Source organism: Dipteris shenzhenensis, chromosome 4, assembly GCF_047967505.1.
Source record: "Dipteris shenzhenensis isolate YYH24624 ecotype China chromosome 4, Dip_SZ_1.0, whole genome shotgun sequence".
NCBI lineage: Eukaryota > Viridiplantae > Streptophyta > Polypodiopsida > Gleicheniales > Dipteridaceae > Dipteris > Dipteris shenzhenensis.
This window is the reverse complement of record NC_141599.1, coordinates 41,235,913-41,252,058: the sequence shown is the minus strand read 5'-3', so window position 1 is coordinate 41,252,058 and position 16,146 is coordinate 41,235,913. Positions and strand designations below refer to the sequence as shown.

General features: G+C 43.4%; 1 protein-coding gene across 4 annotated transcripts in view; it reads right to left on the bottom strand.

Annotated features, from left to right (window-relative positions):
* Positions 1-16,146, bottom strand: part of LOC147902876 (NAD-dependent protein deacetylase SRT1-like) — a 94,906-nt gene that overhangs the window by 36,102 nt on the left and 42,658 nt on the right. For all 4 annotated transcript variants that reach the window (XM_087373163.1, XM_087373162.1, XM_087373165.1 and 1 more), the window contains 2 exons: positions 9,501-9,579; positions 4,419-4,472 (listed from right to left, as the gene is read on the bottom strand). In XM_087373163.1, coding sequence (XP_087229289.1) covers positions 4,419-4,472; positions 9,501-9,579 — 133 coding nt within the window. The remainder of the gene's footprint in view (positions 1-4,418; positions 4,473-9,500; positions 9,580-16,146) is intronic.

Genomic DNA, 16,146 nt, shown 5'->3' with positions numbered 1-16,146 from the left:
CTACTTCCTACCTCTATCGTGGGAGTACATGAACAGTAGAAGGACCCTATCGATTAGATGAAAAAGCGTTTCTATTTTTCTTTTTAGGTCACTTTTTCTTCTTTAGGGAACCCTGGCAAAGTGCCCAAAGAGCTATAGGGTCTTGCCGTCGTGCAATCTCAATCATCTACCTAAAGAGGAAGCCACATAGACACTAAAGCAAAATGTGGTCCCCAATGTTGTAGGGTCAAGGACAAGGACCCTAACACGCAGCACCCAATCTATCCTGACTATCTTTGCCGCTGCTAAAAAGGGCAATTTAAAAAGTGGAGGTACATCACAGACCACGCCAAAAAGGGCTTCGATGGTAGAAAGAAGACATACATAACTTGAGGACGTCCAAGAACAAGATGAAAATGTAAGTGATTCTCTTGTCTTCCTTAACAAGATCATAACCCCAAGAAAAGGGAGTAAGAGAAATTTTTCTAGAGCTAAGGGCTAGGGGACTAGCCACCAAAACAAAGGAGGCAATCTCAATGGAATCAAACACCACCTAGAAGAAACCCCTCCCAAAGAGTCAAACATCCTGAATATGTGGAAAGATCTAGGGGAAGGATGCCAATATCAAATCTCAAGCTTGGATTCTGGAAGAATGAGAGCCATGGATTCATGCAAAGAGAGTTCAATTTGACAACTCGTCTTTAGAGAATAAGCATGTTCTCACATGGACGATGAGGAAAAGGAAGAAGGATTGGCTGAAGGCAAAGCCTTTCGCCAATCTAAGGATGGAAGGCCGACTTGAAATCCGTCCCTCATTGCAAACCTCCCGTGTGAGGACATACTCCATAAGTTGTCCAATATGGGCATTTATGAACAATTTTTCAACAATGGATACTTTATCTATTCAAAAGCAGCTACAAAAGTTTAAATGAGGCTAAAGTGGATTCAAATGTAGCACCAGCATATGGTCTTATGTATGATAATTAATCATGATTCTCCTAATTGTATATTGCTAGTTCCTTGCTTTCTCCAATCAGATAGCAAAATGAATTTATGATTTGACTTGAAAGGAAGCTACGTTTAACCGGCCCAAGCAGCAGTTCACATTTCTGTGGTGATACTGCTAATTGTTCTTGTTGATCGCTTGCGCTAGTGATATAGAAAGCCGATGGACAAAAGGTTTTAACTTTTTCCCACTAGCCTCTTGGAGCTTATCAATGGTGAAAAGAAGTACATGCAAGCCTTAACCACAGGCTCTATACATTGGAGCTTGTTTAAAATCTAAAGTACATAATTCATGATTTCTTTTCTTTCTTTTTTATTTCCATGAAAAAGACTCCTATTAAGTATGAAAGATACTTGCGCGAGCAAGCTCGAATAAAAAATACATCATGCTAGGCATGAGGAGAAAAAATAGCTCAGAATGAGCTCGAAAGAAACCAAGGTTGAGGGTTAAAAATCCACCTCAATCCTGTTGTAGTCTCTCAAAAAAGGGGGAACCCCTTCATTCCTTGAGGAATATATCTCTCTTGGCAATGGTTGCCCGAGAGGACCCTTGCATGCTCGTCCAACTTGTTAGAAACATGGTGTGAGGGGGAGAGACACAGAGAGAGAGAGAGAGAGAGAGAGAGAGAGAGAGAGAGAGAGGCTAGGGAGTGAAGAAATGATACTCAAATGAAGACATAATGAAGGCTTTCATTCATTCATCAAGTATATCATAACAAGTGAAGTACAAGCCTTAATATAGGCTACATACTCACACACTTGCACCAAGTGCATATGGGATAAATCCCGTCATGACACGTGGCACTCACATATGACTCACACAATCACTAGTACTAGATCTCCTAGTACTACACAAGAACACATCACATCATCTTTGGCTATGATATCTCCAACACCCCCCTTCAGAGCAAAGAGTGTGAGACCCAACGCGCAAGAGTAGACCAATCTCTCCGCAATACTGCAAAGAGCAAGTCCAACTATCCAACACCTCCCGTGTGATAGTGACCTCTCAGTCAGCTTGTGACTGGCAAGGGCAAACCATCACTCGTCACCCCCCCTTACTTTGAATTGGGTGGTCAATACCATCAAACCAAAGTAAAAGACAATACATTCATTTTTGGTGGATAACCCAGGGCAAAGTACCTCTCATTGACCCCAAATACATTCAGTTTAGAGGGACAACTCAAGGTTGAGAACTTTTATTGACTCAACACAAATACACATAGAACTAAGCATCATCTTCCTCCTCAAATCATGCAACACAGTAGATGAAGCTTCCTGCATCAGGTCCAGCAGATGTAGCATAAATATTCTTGAGCTTGTCTAGGTTCTCCTTGGCTGAAGTAGTGAGGTCAAGTTGATGAAGCAATTTGTTGACCAACCTCACACCAATAAGCGCCACTGCTTTGTCATCCCTAGCTGAAAGTGGTGCTGGTGAGTCTTCACCACGAGGACGACGCTCTATAGTGTCAAAATGAGGTAGCAAAGGTAGCAAGCTGAAATAGATAACCAGCCAATAAAGGAGCTTGTCTAGGACTCTAAAATGAATCAGCAGCTTGAGAAATGCTTAACTAAACATGTCCAGCAGCTGATGGATGCCCTCGGGGGGTTCCAAAATGCAAACCCTAATGGAAAAGCAACAAAAATACTCCTTGAAATAGAGAACTGAGTGGACCTGAACCAAAGAGCAGCAAGTAGATGTCCCGAAATGTAGAAATGAGCAGAAATGAGCCAATAAGAGAGCACTTGTGGGCGTGGAAATGAAGGAGCAGGCCTTCACATGTAGGTGTGCTAGAGGCCTCAAAACAGCTCCAAAAGGCAAAGGCACCTATTCAAACTGCACCGGGGTGCTGCAGCTGCCAGCAAGTCTTCACGCAGAGAATCGGTTGATTTTGATGTGTTGAAAGGCCAGAAACACCTCGAAAGTGGCTGGAAATGCAGCTCCAAGGTGATTTAGGGTTTTGAAATGCTGGAATAGATGAGGAAAACACCCGAAATCACCTCAGATGTAGGCGGTTATGCTGCAGCAGCACCAGAACAGCTCAAAATTGCAAGAGCAGCTCCGATACTAGGTTGAAACAGCTTCCAAAAGCCTCGAAAATCTGCAAGTACTGTGTCAAGGTGGTCGATTTCTGCTGTAGCAGCCTGCAAACCCTAAAAACAGGGATGAAACAGCTCCGAATCAGCTCGTGTGCGGTCGTCTCTTGGAAAATGTGCCAGTCAGCAGGCTGTGGAGAGGCTAAATGGGCAGAAATGAACACAAGAAGCTACAAAACAGAGGCCAAATGAGAGCAGCAAAGAGGGAGGTTGTGCAGAAACCCTAAACGGGTAGAAGGCAGCTGTGTAGAGACGGAAATGAGGCTGAATCTGAGGCGGAAATAAGCAGAGGTGAGGCGGTTGCAGGAAGAAAGGCTTGAGCAGAATAAGAATTTAGGGTTAGGCTTAGGTCAGGGATGACGTGGCAGCTATGGCAGGGTTAACCTGCTCTGATACCATGTTAGAAGCATGGTGTGAGGGGGAGAGAGAGAGAGAGAGAGAGAGAGAGAGAGAGAGAGAGAGAGGCTAGGGAGTGAAGAAATGATACTCAAATGAAGACATAATGAAGGCTTTCATTCATTCATCAAATACATCATGACAAGTGAAGTACAAGCCTTTATATAGGCTACACACTCACACACTTGCACCAAGTGCATATGGGATAAGTCCCATCGTGACACGTGGCACACATGACTCACACAATCACTAGTACTAGATCTCCTACACACCAACACATCAGATCAACACACCCTTTGGCTATGATATCTCCAACATAACTGGCCATAAGTGTGTGAATTGTATCAGCCCATATATTGGCCAGGGTGTGTGAAGGGTAGACCTATGAGCCATGGCCTCTATGTATATGGCCCTTCAAATCTCCAGTGAGCAAGGCTCGACCAGGTGCCGTCGAATTGAGATGGCCCAAGAAGCATTCTGCCACTCATAGAAGATCTGAAGACCCGACAAAGAGAGCCAAGCATTCATAGGACATAACTAATTATGGATAATACATGTGAGTGACACCTTCCAAGTTACGATACTGCAATGTCAAAAACATGTCTTTAAGACATGTAGGTACCAAGCATTTCCAAACTGATAAAGTCTTGTTGTAGCTGTTACTACAATTGGAGTAATTATTCCACAATTACTCTCTCTTCAGACAGGGGTAGGAACATCATTGGAACTCTGTTGTGCATCTGATAGGCCAAATACCTGGTTTCTGTTGTTCATATGATAGGTCAAATACCTGGTTTCTGGTTTCATATGATAGTCTCATGCGCAAAGACTTGAGGATAATACCAGCAGAATACACTAAAGACAAACACATAATAGCTACAAACCCTTTTATGCAGAACAATAACAATTATTCATCCATAAGTAGATTTTGGGAGGCTTACCTCATCCACACGTGCATGGATAACAAGAGCTGCTTTCTTGTCCTTCGGAGTTGCCTGCAAAAAATGAATAAATGTTTTTTCAAGGTCCCATCCATGCGTAGCTCACATAACAAGGTTACAAGCTTCATTAATGTTCCTCAACATGCATCCATAGAAATGTTGGTGCCCAACAATTATCAATTATCTAGCAAGAATATTTTAAATTGATCATTCAAGTATCTAGCAAGAAGCTTTTAAATCAATCATTCAACTGTAAAGTTTGCTTAGGGTCACAAATGGCTCATTTCAACCACAAGGGGGGTGGAAAAGGGGGGGGGGGCATATACTTAACTTGATCTCTTGCCCTTTATATTTTACGAGAGAGACAATTTTGGCAACTCCCATTTCAGTATGGCAACCACAACCTTGAATGCTTATCGTCCTTAAAATACTCGAGGTCGAGGGAAATGTAGTGAGAAGGACTTACAGAAAGTACCGCTAATTAGTTTTGCAATCCCTTTGCACAAGGTAGACGGAAGAATTAAAATAAACATGTGTGCCCGTAAAGGTGGAACTAAGCAAGCCCCTCACCGCTATTGATGCTGCTGCTGCTACTCCACACTCCCTCCCCGGCTTTGCTTATGTGTGTTCCTTCACTGCCATATAAGCTGCCCCCCTATATGACTCCCACCTAATCTTGCTCCTATACTCGTTTTTGTATAGTCCTTATATCTGGGATGATCATGAATCCATCTCAACTTCACAACAACTACTAAAATCCCCATTGGGGACGAGGGGATGGAGCCCCTTGTCATACATCAAATAGACCCATGCATGTCCTCCAACAGTGAACACCTCTAAAACAGACTTTGACTCCCCAAATATTGGGGGATGAGCATTTTCCGAGCAAAATCTTCCGAGCGTCCGAGCAAAGGAAAAAAAAAGCTTTCAACTATGCAAAAATATGGCAAAAATGGATCAGAAGAAAACATAGTTTCACTTAGAAATATGCAAAGTATTATATCAATGCCTATTTTATACATAAATCTTTACATGAATCTTTAGGAATGGTGAGAACATAATGGGATGGCTTTTGAAGAAATCCACATGTAGAGTAGACTTCTCTATGAAAATTCCCTTATGATCCTTCTTAGAGCTTTTACTTAATAGGGAGTGACATTGAAAAACCTCTCTCAACCTATCATCATGAAAGGGTTTCTTCAAAGAAAACTCATTGAAGAAAGCCATCCAGGTGGTTTCGCCAGCGAAACTCCTTTGAGGTAGGTCTTCCAAGGTAGTTTCGCTGGCGAAACTATCTTGGACAACATTTTTAAAAGTGACATAACTTTCACATCCAATGTCCAAATATAGTCATTCAACCACTCAAATTGATCGGAACACCCCATTTGAGCACATCTATGGAGTTATATTTTGAAAAATATTGCATATATAGTATTAAATATTACATGTATTTTATGAGAGTGATATATAAGCCCAAGTTAATACTTATTTATAGTAATTTAAGCTTCTTTAGAAACATGTCCATAAATATCTTATTATTTATGCTATAAAAACACTAGAAAGATATTGCCATATGATATAAATGTGTTAATAAGTAATTATATATGTATAGTATTATTACATTGAGAGTGATTATGAGGGATGTTTCTTAAAGGAATTATTTTTCAACACTTTTTTAAGGTAATAACAGGGGTACAAAGGGATATCTATAAATAAGAAAATTTATGTTGTGTAAAAATGAATGAGTGACTAGTCTATATATTTTTATGATAAAGGGATCCAGTTCTAGTGAAAATAAAAGTGTAAAAACCATGTTTCCTAAAGAAATACAATTTTTAAAATCTCTTAAAAAACATGCTCGGATAAACCTGCTCATAGGTTTTTGCTCGTAAAATTGACGCATCCCAAATATTGTCCCCCTCCCAATATACCCATTAACCCTAAACAGGAGCACCTATGTAGAGGCCTACTTGCAATCGTCTCTTCTCACCCAAAAAAAAAGTCCTGGTTAAAGAAAATTTGCGAATATAATTTAACACCAGACTGGAGACAACAGTATCAAAGAGGGATGGTGATAAGATACTTTTGGTCATCTCCCCCATATTGTACGGATCACCATGAACCATATCAAGACCTCATCTCATAGATTCAAGATTGAGGTAGGTCGCTACAATCCAGCCACACAACATCACAAAGACTCGGGGCTCTTCACCCTTTGTGATACACATGGAGTGGTGCCTGTCAAGCCACCTCATGCTGCCCACAAGTACATCCTATAGAGAGAAGTAGACGACATCGATAGACTCGGGGGCTCTCCACCGTTTGTGGTGGAGACTATCAAAAACCAGAACATGATACCTGTCGTGTACCTGTCCTTGCGTTGAAGTCTCCAACAAGAACTTTTTCGCATCTCGAGAAAGCAAGAGGTTGTATGATGTGGATATGGATGAGGGAGAGGGAGAGAGGTGTTGAGAGTTGGCTATGGGCTAGAGCAAATTGTAGCACCATAGAACAAGTAGAGAAAAAAGAGGCCAACAGGGCTTCAAGCTTTAGATATTCCTGCAGGATAGAGATATGCAAAGATCCATACAATGAGGGGACACTGTTGGGAAAGTCACCTCCCCGTCTGTGAGCCCCCATATGAGGGGAGCATGTGGGAGATGTACTTAGGGTTAGGGCTGCCACATGGGCAGCATATTGGCCGCCATGTGGGCAGCATAATCACAAACACAAGAGGAGACATGGGACTGCCACATGGGCAGCACAATAAGGAACACACCTGGCTTAGTGGAGCCACCATGGTGGACAGCAATGGTACAGAAGTGCCACCTGGCTCACAGCAATTGGCTGGAGAAAGATTGTGCAGGTGTAACAGCAAATCTGAGGGCCAGAACAGTACAGGTTGGAGGCGGGTGCAGTACGGACCTGTTGCAGAGGTTGTACAGACCTGCAGCGATGGATCAAGGGGCTAGAGAAGGCCAGAACAGAGGCAGGCTGCATGCAGTAGGATTGTGCCTATGTTGGGCAGATCTTGGGCCTGCAAGCTGCAACAGTCCTCGATTTGGGGCAGAGAATGACCTGGGCCACTGGCTGCTTGCCACGTGGCCAGGCGCTGATATAGAGGACTGGTTGGGCCAGTCAAAGCCAGCCAACCAGGTCGGTTGGGGCAGACCAGCCAGTCCGTCAGTATGGGCTGACGGTCAGCCATTTTGAGGCTTCTGGTCGGTCAGTTTGGGGCCCTTCAGGGCCTATAAAAGGAGCCCCTCAAGGGGAATTACTCATCCATTGTGGCAGCCTTCAAGGACCAAGAGGGAGCTGGGTACTGCAGACAAGGAAGCGCTGCCTTGGCTGCACCCTTGGCTGTCTTCCAGGGCAGCAAGGTACAGGGATCAATGAACTACCCAGGGGTCCACTTGAGGAGCAGATTGGAGCTGCAGAGAGCCTGCCTCAAGGACCAGTTCAGGGACAAGGGAGGTGGCCATCAGCAGCAGACAAAGAGCCCATAGGGATCAAGACACCTGGCTGTCTTCCAGGGCAGCAAGGAGAACAGGAGTCAGAAGAAGCTTGGGCCTCACCATTGGCTGCACATCAGGGAAGCAAGGAGGTCAAGTCTTTTAGGCATTCACTGCCTCATAGGTAGCTATTTGGGAGAATAGATTGGAGGTGTGTTTTGTCAGCATGGTGACTAAAGTTTATAGAAGCTCTACGAGGAGCACACAGGCTTAGAGATCTGGAAGTGCCAGGGAGGTTGTAGGACAACACCTTTTGGTAAGGACAGAGGACCACGATTTGGTGGGACTCTGGACTCCTTTTGTTTTGTGTCCTTTTGGAAGGAAATATATTTTGTTGGTTCTATATCTCTATTTGAGCATTGTCTATTTACTGGCTTGCACATATGTATGTTGAGTACACAAAGTAAAGAAGTTTTGGATTCCGTAGTTAAACGGTTCTGTGTGAATTCTTGGGCTATTCTATCAGCATTCCGCTGCGGGTATCCTATGTCTAGTCATTTCTAACCGACGCAACACAAGAAAAGTCTTGTTTTCTTGCTTTTCAAGTCAAAGGACATGTAACAAAATGTCTACATGTTTGATTCCCAACATTACTCTGGAAACGAAATCATGATTTTTCACGAAGTTTATTCACTACAGGATATCTAGCTATATGTTAAGATCAGGAATTGGTTGACTGCACGTTGGTCACTAGGGATTTAAACCTCCACCATACAAACGATGGTAAAAAGTAAATATTTTCTAAACTCTAGACGTGATCCTATACCATGGGCGCACTCTGAGAATGATACATTATTTGCCTTCAGATTCATATTCATGATGCTAGAAGATGGTCTATATAAACATTTGAAGCGATTTATGGATGCTCCCAACCATGTAAGGTTTGATTTTCAGCCATAATGACCAACGTATGTTTGCATCATGATAAATAGTGAAACATAATTTGTACCTGAGGTGTCCAGTGTAGTTCAGGAGGAATAGGTAGAGCTGATGAAGATTAGTCTGGCTTGACAACACACCTCATTTTTTGGTTACAACAAAACAATCATCTCAGCATTTGATAGGGAGGAGAATAGTATTAGCCACAGGGACTCCGATGCAACAAGCATTTGACCTACTTAGTTCCACACACAAGAGCCAACAATATTTTTATTGCTTATGCCACCACTTTTGATTCTAGCACAAAGTTTCCACGATGACAGTTTGCAATGACATTTGCAGCCAAGGCAGTTGTACATGTGATCACCTTTAACTAGAAAACAGCACCACAAACATTTCTCTTGAAAGGATATTCTTTATTACACAGGATGTATTATTCCGTGGTTGACGAATGGAATGCTAGGCAGTTAGTACTAGTTGAAGGCTACAATCCTAGCAAAAGCTCCATGGGTGTCCACTTTACAATGGAGACATGATTTAGAATTAAAACGATGTAATTAAATTCAAACTTGAATTAAAAACCCAGTTTCTTACTTCAGAGGAAAAACAGAGAAAAAACAAAACAAAAGAGGATTAAAAACTACTCAACCCAAACACAAATTTAAGCCCACCGAACTGTTTGACACAAAACCTGAAGATTAACAATGACCATCTTGCCTCCTGCTCGAACGGCTCTGAGTGGTAGATTGCATGCAGGAGTGATCTGCAAGCTGTAAAATCGAGAAGTGGAGACTTTAGTCTTAGACTGTAAGATTAAAGTATGATAAATTGAAAAACGCTGCACATGTGGCTCCTCGAGGTATTATCCAAAAAAACGATGAGGCAAGCAAATGATTGAATTTTTCGTTCAAGCGATTTGAAGTTTTCTACTCATTTTACAGTGTGATAAGGGGAAGGGCAGGCATTTAGACTTAGTGGACTTCAATGCTGGCCTCTTGCAGCAAGGCATGGAGTTCTACCTTGGAAAAACCTTCTAAGCTCCGAAAAATCACCCCTATGATATAATAGATCACACTCAAAGGAAAATCACAGATTTCTTGGCACCTATTTCTACAAAGAAACTGCGGCTATTATTGGCGGATTACATAGGCACTCATTGCTCTTACATAGTTAGGGTGAAGTTTGTGAGAGCTGGGAGAGAAACATACGACATTGGAGAAACCTTAACAAGCTAAAATGACTTGCACACAACTTTAAAATACAAAGAAACTGTGGGTTTTGTAGGAACCTAAACCCTAGAGCTAGATAAGTCCTAGAGCAACACATGACATAGTGCCACATGCATGGTGCAAAAAGCACCATCCTCATGGAGACCCTAGACTTCTTCACTGAGCTGGAGTCAAATTATTGATCTGAACTCGTTTACAACCAATGAGGGTATTATCCTACCCATGGTGAGCATAAACCCCATCGATCTCCCCCCCCCCCACTTAATGCAAAATGGTTATGCTGATTTCCACCTAGTGATTTCTAATATCAATGTGCTTCCCTAGAATGATCCACAGGATTCTTGGCCAAAGCAATGCATATACCTAGATGAATCCAGGAACATTCCCAAACTCATCCTCTAAAAACACAACATAGTGCAGTTTCAATCTCATGATAGTCACTCACAAGGTTGAAAACCATAAACTCCATCATGCATAGTAGGGACTAGCTACGATGACATCCTGTAGACCATAGTATAAAAATATGCTCACACATACAAATCCACACACCCACACATACTTGAGCATCCATTTATACAAAGTCTTCTTACTGAGTTTCTGTCAGCACTCCAGAGGTGAAGGGCAGACTCAGCCATGACAAAGGCTAGCACTAAAGGAGAAGGCTAATCAAAAGGTAGTCCAAAATCTCTTCATTCAAGCTACAACTGCTTGTAAAGTCTAAACGTTTTCATTTTAGTCTCTCCCCAACGAGCATCTAAATCTAAATCTAGCTGATAGGGCAACGCATGATTAGTTGTTACAACCAATAGGAACTGAACCCTCCTGTGTTATGCCAAGATCACCAAGTAATGTTTGAAGTCAAATCGCTTCACATACTGCTGCATTATCTGCCATATACTAAGCCTTAGTGAGAAAAAAAAAAAACTATTTTGCTTCTTGCTCACCAATGAAATACTGCTAGTGCTGAGTAAAACAGTGTAGCCTATAGTAGACTTTCTGCCCTTGCTACCTGCCCAATCACTGTCACAAATCCCTCGCAGTCGCACAGTTTTGGATCGCCCATAAAAGATCCAAAACGCATAGTATCTTTGATGTACCTAAGCGTTCTTTTGGCTTCCAGCCAATAGTTGTATTTTGGATGTGCCATATCTTGACTGACAGCTAACAACATAAGAGATGTCAGGCACCTGTGGTCATGAGATAAATCAAGCTGCCTACTAACAGCATGTACAATGTGGCATCCACTCTTCATTATCCAAAGTTTGGCTGCAATTTTGAGAGAGCATAGTGACATTTCCTCTGAAGATGGCATCCCTACTCATAAGTAAAAAAGTGTAGCCTATAGTAGACTTTCTGCCCTTGCTACCTGCCCAATCACTGGCACAAATCCCTCGCAGTCGCACAGTTTTGGATTGCCCATAAAAGATCCAAAATGCATAGTATCTTTGATGTACCTAAGCATTCTTTTGGCTTCCCGCCAATAGTTGTATTTTGGATGTGCCATATCTTGACTGACAGCTAACAACATAAGAGATGTCAGGCAACTGTGGTGGTCATGAGATAAATCAAGCTGCCTACTAACAGCATGTACAATGTGGCATCCACTCAAGTTTGGCTGCAATTTTGAGAGAGCATAGTGACATTTCCTTTGAAGATGGCATCCCTACTAATGATCATGTCACGAAATTCAAGGTACCCTTTGCTTTGCTCACTGCACCCAATGAAAATGCATTTGTCTGCTTTGCTGTCCAACTTATGCCTTTGCTGTTTTGTAACATGCGCATAACAAATATAACTCTCAAATTCATGACACTTGGCCTCTTTTTTGATCAAGCTTCATAGGGTGTCATGTTCTTCACCACTTTATGGGACACCTATTGCGCACGTAGCAGCTGTAAACGCTTCTTCTACCCATGTTTTTGAGCAAAGACTCTCTACCTCAACCTTCCCGCTTTTTCCTTCCACCTTGCTTTTCATTCCTAGTTTGCACCTTACTGCTTGCATGATAGGACCCCTCCAGTCCATCCAGAGGAGCTCACATCAGGCTTACACCAAAAGACAAGCAGCATGTTGAGATTGCAATATAGGAGCTCAAAGAGCAATGATTGGTCAACCGGTGGGTCTTACTCCGACTAGATGCCAAGTCCTAGATTCGGTTCAAGCGAGCCTCGCTCTAGAAAGGAATCACATTCACAATGTGACCATATATAAGGATGTGGAGTTTTCTTGATCACCAGAGACGGCCTACACACTTCTTTAAAGCTCCCTTATTTATCTGGGACTTCACCAAATTTTCCTCATACCTTGGTACTACGGCTTCACAAGACATGGAGACACGGGATCAAATCCTAAGAAATCTGGTCACCTTGCAGTTCTCAGGCATGCCTCAAGAGTAAATGATCATCCTTTCCTCAACCGGTGATGAGATAAAATTTGTATCTTGTTTTTTACCACACCATGTAGATATGGGTAGGCACTTAGGTGTGCACAACTGCCAGTTTGAGGGCTTTTTAGAGGGAGGGAAGCTTTTTTGCAAGTTACCATGAACTGATGAAAATCTTTCAAGTTTATGTGAATATGTTTTGCAGGGACACCAGTTGGGAAATGACGAGTCGAAGTGTGGGTGCACTAGTTGAAGTGTGCGTGCACCACTTGCCATTTGTTCCACATCATAGTAAATCTACCAACATACTCATCGACTGATTGGTTTGGCTGCTCCAAATGCCATGAGGATCTCTGAGACACATAAACCTGTCGATGAAGGCTGCCCTCACCTCATAAGTATGGTTCCTATGAGCGCCCTGATAATAATGAAACCCCGCCAAGAAAACCGGCAACCAAGATCTTGCCTCTCCCAAGAGACAAAAGGACAATATCTGGAGAAGAACTTCGGGAGCATTCCTGTCCTCAATTAGAGCTGTAAATTCCAAGTTCTCCAAGAACCTCTTTGGGTCCTCATTTGGTAACCCAGGAAACTCATGAGCCATCTCTCCACAATTGGACCTCCCTATCTTGGGTTCACTCCCCCTTCAAAACATTGAATTCCTCTTCCAATCAGCAATATCCTGGAAACTCTCTATTCTTTAACAAAACTGTACCCTCATGAAACACTTCAGCATTCCTCTACTTCAACGCAGCTTCCTTGAGGACTCTCTAGATTATTGCTCTGGGAGATGAATCACTCGAAGTAGGTGAGCAATGCAATCTTTTTCTGGATGTCCACACCTACCACACTCCTTGCAGATAATTACTCTCATACAAGCACCGTACCCCATTATATAACATGTTACAGCCAAATCCAAGAAATAGATAACCCACTCTCCCAGACTTCCAGGCTGCCTTGTCTCGACTGCACACACACAATCTCAATCCAAGACACGGAAGAGTCCCCAGTAGGATTGCCAAAACAGATGATTGAAGAAAAAAACAGTAGGGGAGTAGTGGAAAACCCTCAAGTAGATTAAATATGGTTTTCTTCTTACCAACACCTCTCTCAACCAGCAAATAGACAAGCCTTCAAACAAACAAAGTTACCATCATCATCTTTCCAATTAAGCATTAGTCACTGTATCCAACAAATAGCTTCAGATTTGGAGATGTAGCCTGAACACCAACGAGATCAGCATAGTGTGAAGCTCAGAGTGGATAGAGCAAATGCACGACATCCAGAGCAGATATCCATGTCACAGACTCGAGACTAGCTCCTACAACAACTGACAAGAACAAAACACACAGATTCACAGAAGTCCCCACAATTTAGAGATTCCCAAGACCAAGACAACTTCAGATCAGCCGCCAAATAGATGCATTTATCTCAGCTCATACTCAATCTTATGCACACAAGCATAGATCCCAAACCTCAACACCCTTGGAGAGGAGCGCTTAGTCAACAAGGGAATCACACGCACAAGGTGAGTTGAAGGCACAAACACCCCATCACTCCAAGTGGAGATTGTAGGTAGAGCTCCCTCCTCCACCTCTGTGGTCAAGTACCTTAGGCACGGCAATACCTCAAGTAGGGGCACCAAATGTGGAGATTCCTCCTCCACCTTCCCCTCATGCTCCGCTAGGAGCACCTTATCTTCCCTCTCGCTCTCCAGCTCCTCCAAATGAGCCACAGCCCACCCCCTTTTCTTCTTCAGAACCTCCCATCCCTCCTTTTGTTTGGCGCGGCATTAGTGATAGCCTCTCTCGAGGCAATGTATGGATTGGGACCATCCAAGGTAGACCTGTCTCGCAAGCCTCTAGCGCTTGGAGGGCCATGTTCTCCTCCCATGAGTTGGACAGCATTGAGCTAGAATTTGCACCGTTTTCAACATCAGGTGTATCAACAGCCCTAGCAGTTGATCTTGAGAGACGAGATGCAACAAGCCATTGTTGGGCAATCGATGGATGTTTTGATGATCCAAGAGCATATGTTCTCAACAGCGGGCATTAGGAGACGCAAGCGCTTACTCCTACAACGTGGTCTCGAGGTTTGGTCTCCAGCAATAGAACACAGTGGCAAAGTCTGCATCTTTGTGGTAAAGACCTAGATGCTTTTGACCAAGGTGAGTTGATAGTGAATGGGCGATTATGCTCTCCATAGAGGGGACCTTAGCGGACACAGCCATGTCCGACCATTCTTCCATTGTCATGCATTTGGAGCAGCCTCGCTAGGTTTCCCAAGCACGCAGTGAGGATTCCATATATGTTGTTTCAAGAGAAGAAGATCCAACATGCCATAGCTTAGATATGGATTGTAGATGAGACTTGTCCGCAAGATAGCTAAGCCCATTGGACAACAAAGGCCACTTAGAGGAGGCACATTATGTCGTGTTCGTGTTTCCACAAAGGTTGTATGGGGCAGCTTAGGAGGTTGGCTTGGAATTTCCTCTAGGTAGGTTAGAATGGTACACAAACTACTCGAGCACGAATCGCCTAGTAGACAGTGATCCTTCCCCAAGCAAAGGGAGGGCTGAGCATTATATACCCAGAGACGTAAAACAAAGCCCTATTTAGAGTTCTCGCTCCAAGCACAGAACCCGGAAGCTCCTATTCCAACAAGGGCTTCTAAGGAACACTCCTTGCATCATAGGCAATAGTCTCACAGGTGGATCTTCTCAAAGGCCGCCTAACAAGGAAGTGGTCACCTTTAATGTAAAGCTACTGCAGCACCTTTCTGCCCTTGTTTGGGCCAAAATGTTGTGCAAGGATGAGTTCAAGTGCCAACCCTTGCTTTGGCATCCAAAGGTTCGTGATCAAGACAAGCACATGCTATGCCACTGCATGCATGTCACTTGGGCATAGTAGGGCAGCAAACCAGCCTGCTCCTTGGGAGCTTGGCAGTGCCTTCCTTAGCAAGGGGAGGAGCGGTTCCAGACAATGCACATTTGAGGGGTGCTCGTGGTCAAGGAGATTGACGTTGACATTCTGGCATCATGGCACAAGGAGCCTAGAGAAGCCCCAAATTCAAAGCATCCTCCTCGATGGTTCAGCCCATTCTCTAGGACAAGTGTGCCACTTAGATACCTCTTCAAAGCCATATGCATTGATCCTTACCGAGCTTTTTATAACACTGGCAAGGAGGACAGATTTTGCTAAAGCCGAATCCGACGGACATACCCCCATAGGAGATGATACCTTGGCCTCTCTAACATGAAAAAGGATTCGAGTGGTTGGGCGAGCGATGAGGGAGGAGCTAGGTTATTGATCCCAATCCTGGGCCGCCTTTGGAAAGATCAAATGGGTATCCCAAGGAATGATTTTGGCCCCGAGTGGGGAGCTTTGATAGGACTGTGAAAATAGACTCTTTTCCTACATAACTCAAATTGGTAGACCACTTCAGTTGGAGGCCTCAGCCTCTAGAGCCCATCTAGGGATTGGATGGAGTAACAGAACCCCACAAAGGTCATTACCAAATTTTGGTCCCATCTTTGGATTAGCCTCTGCAAGAAAAAGATCTCTTACTTCTTCTAGCTTTTGGCCCATAGAGATCTACCCATCAATCGTTGGCTCATACAAATGCAGAAGGATGGGCTTGTCATTGTTGCTCGACAGGTGACCTAGAGATGATAGCACATTGCTTATGGATATACCCATGGCTCAGAAAAATCCGTGGGGCGCTCT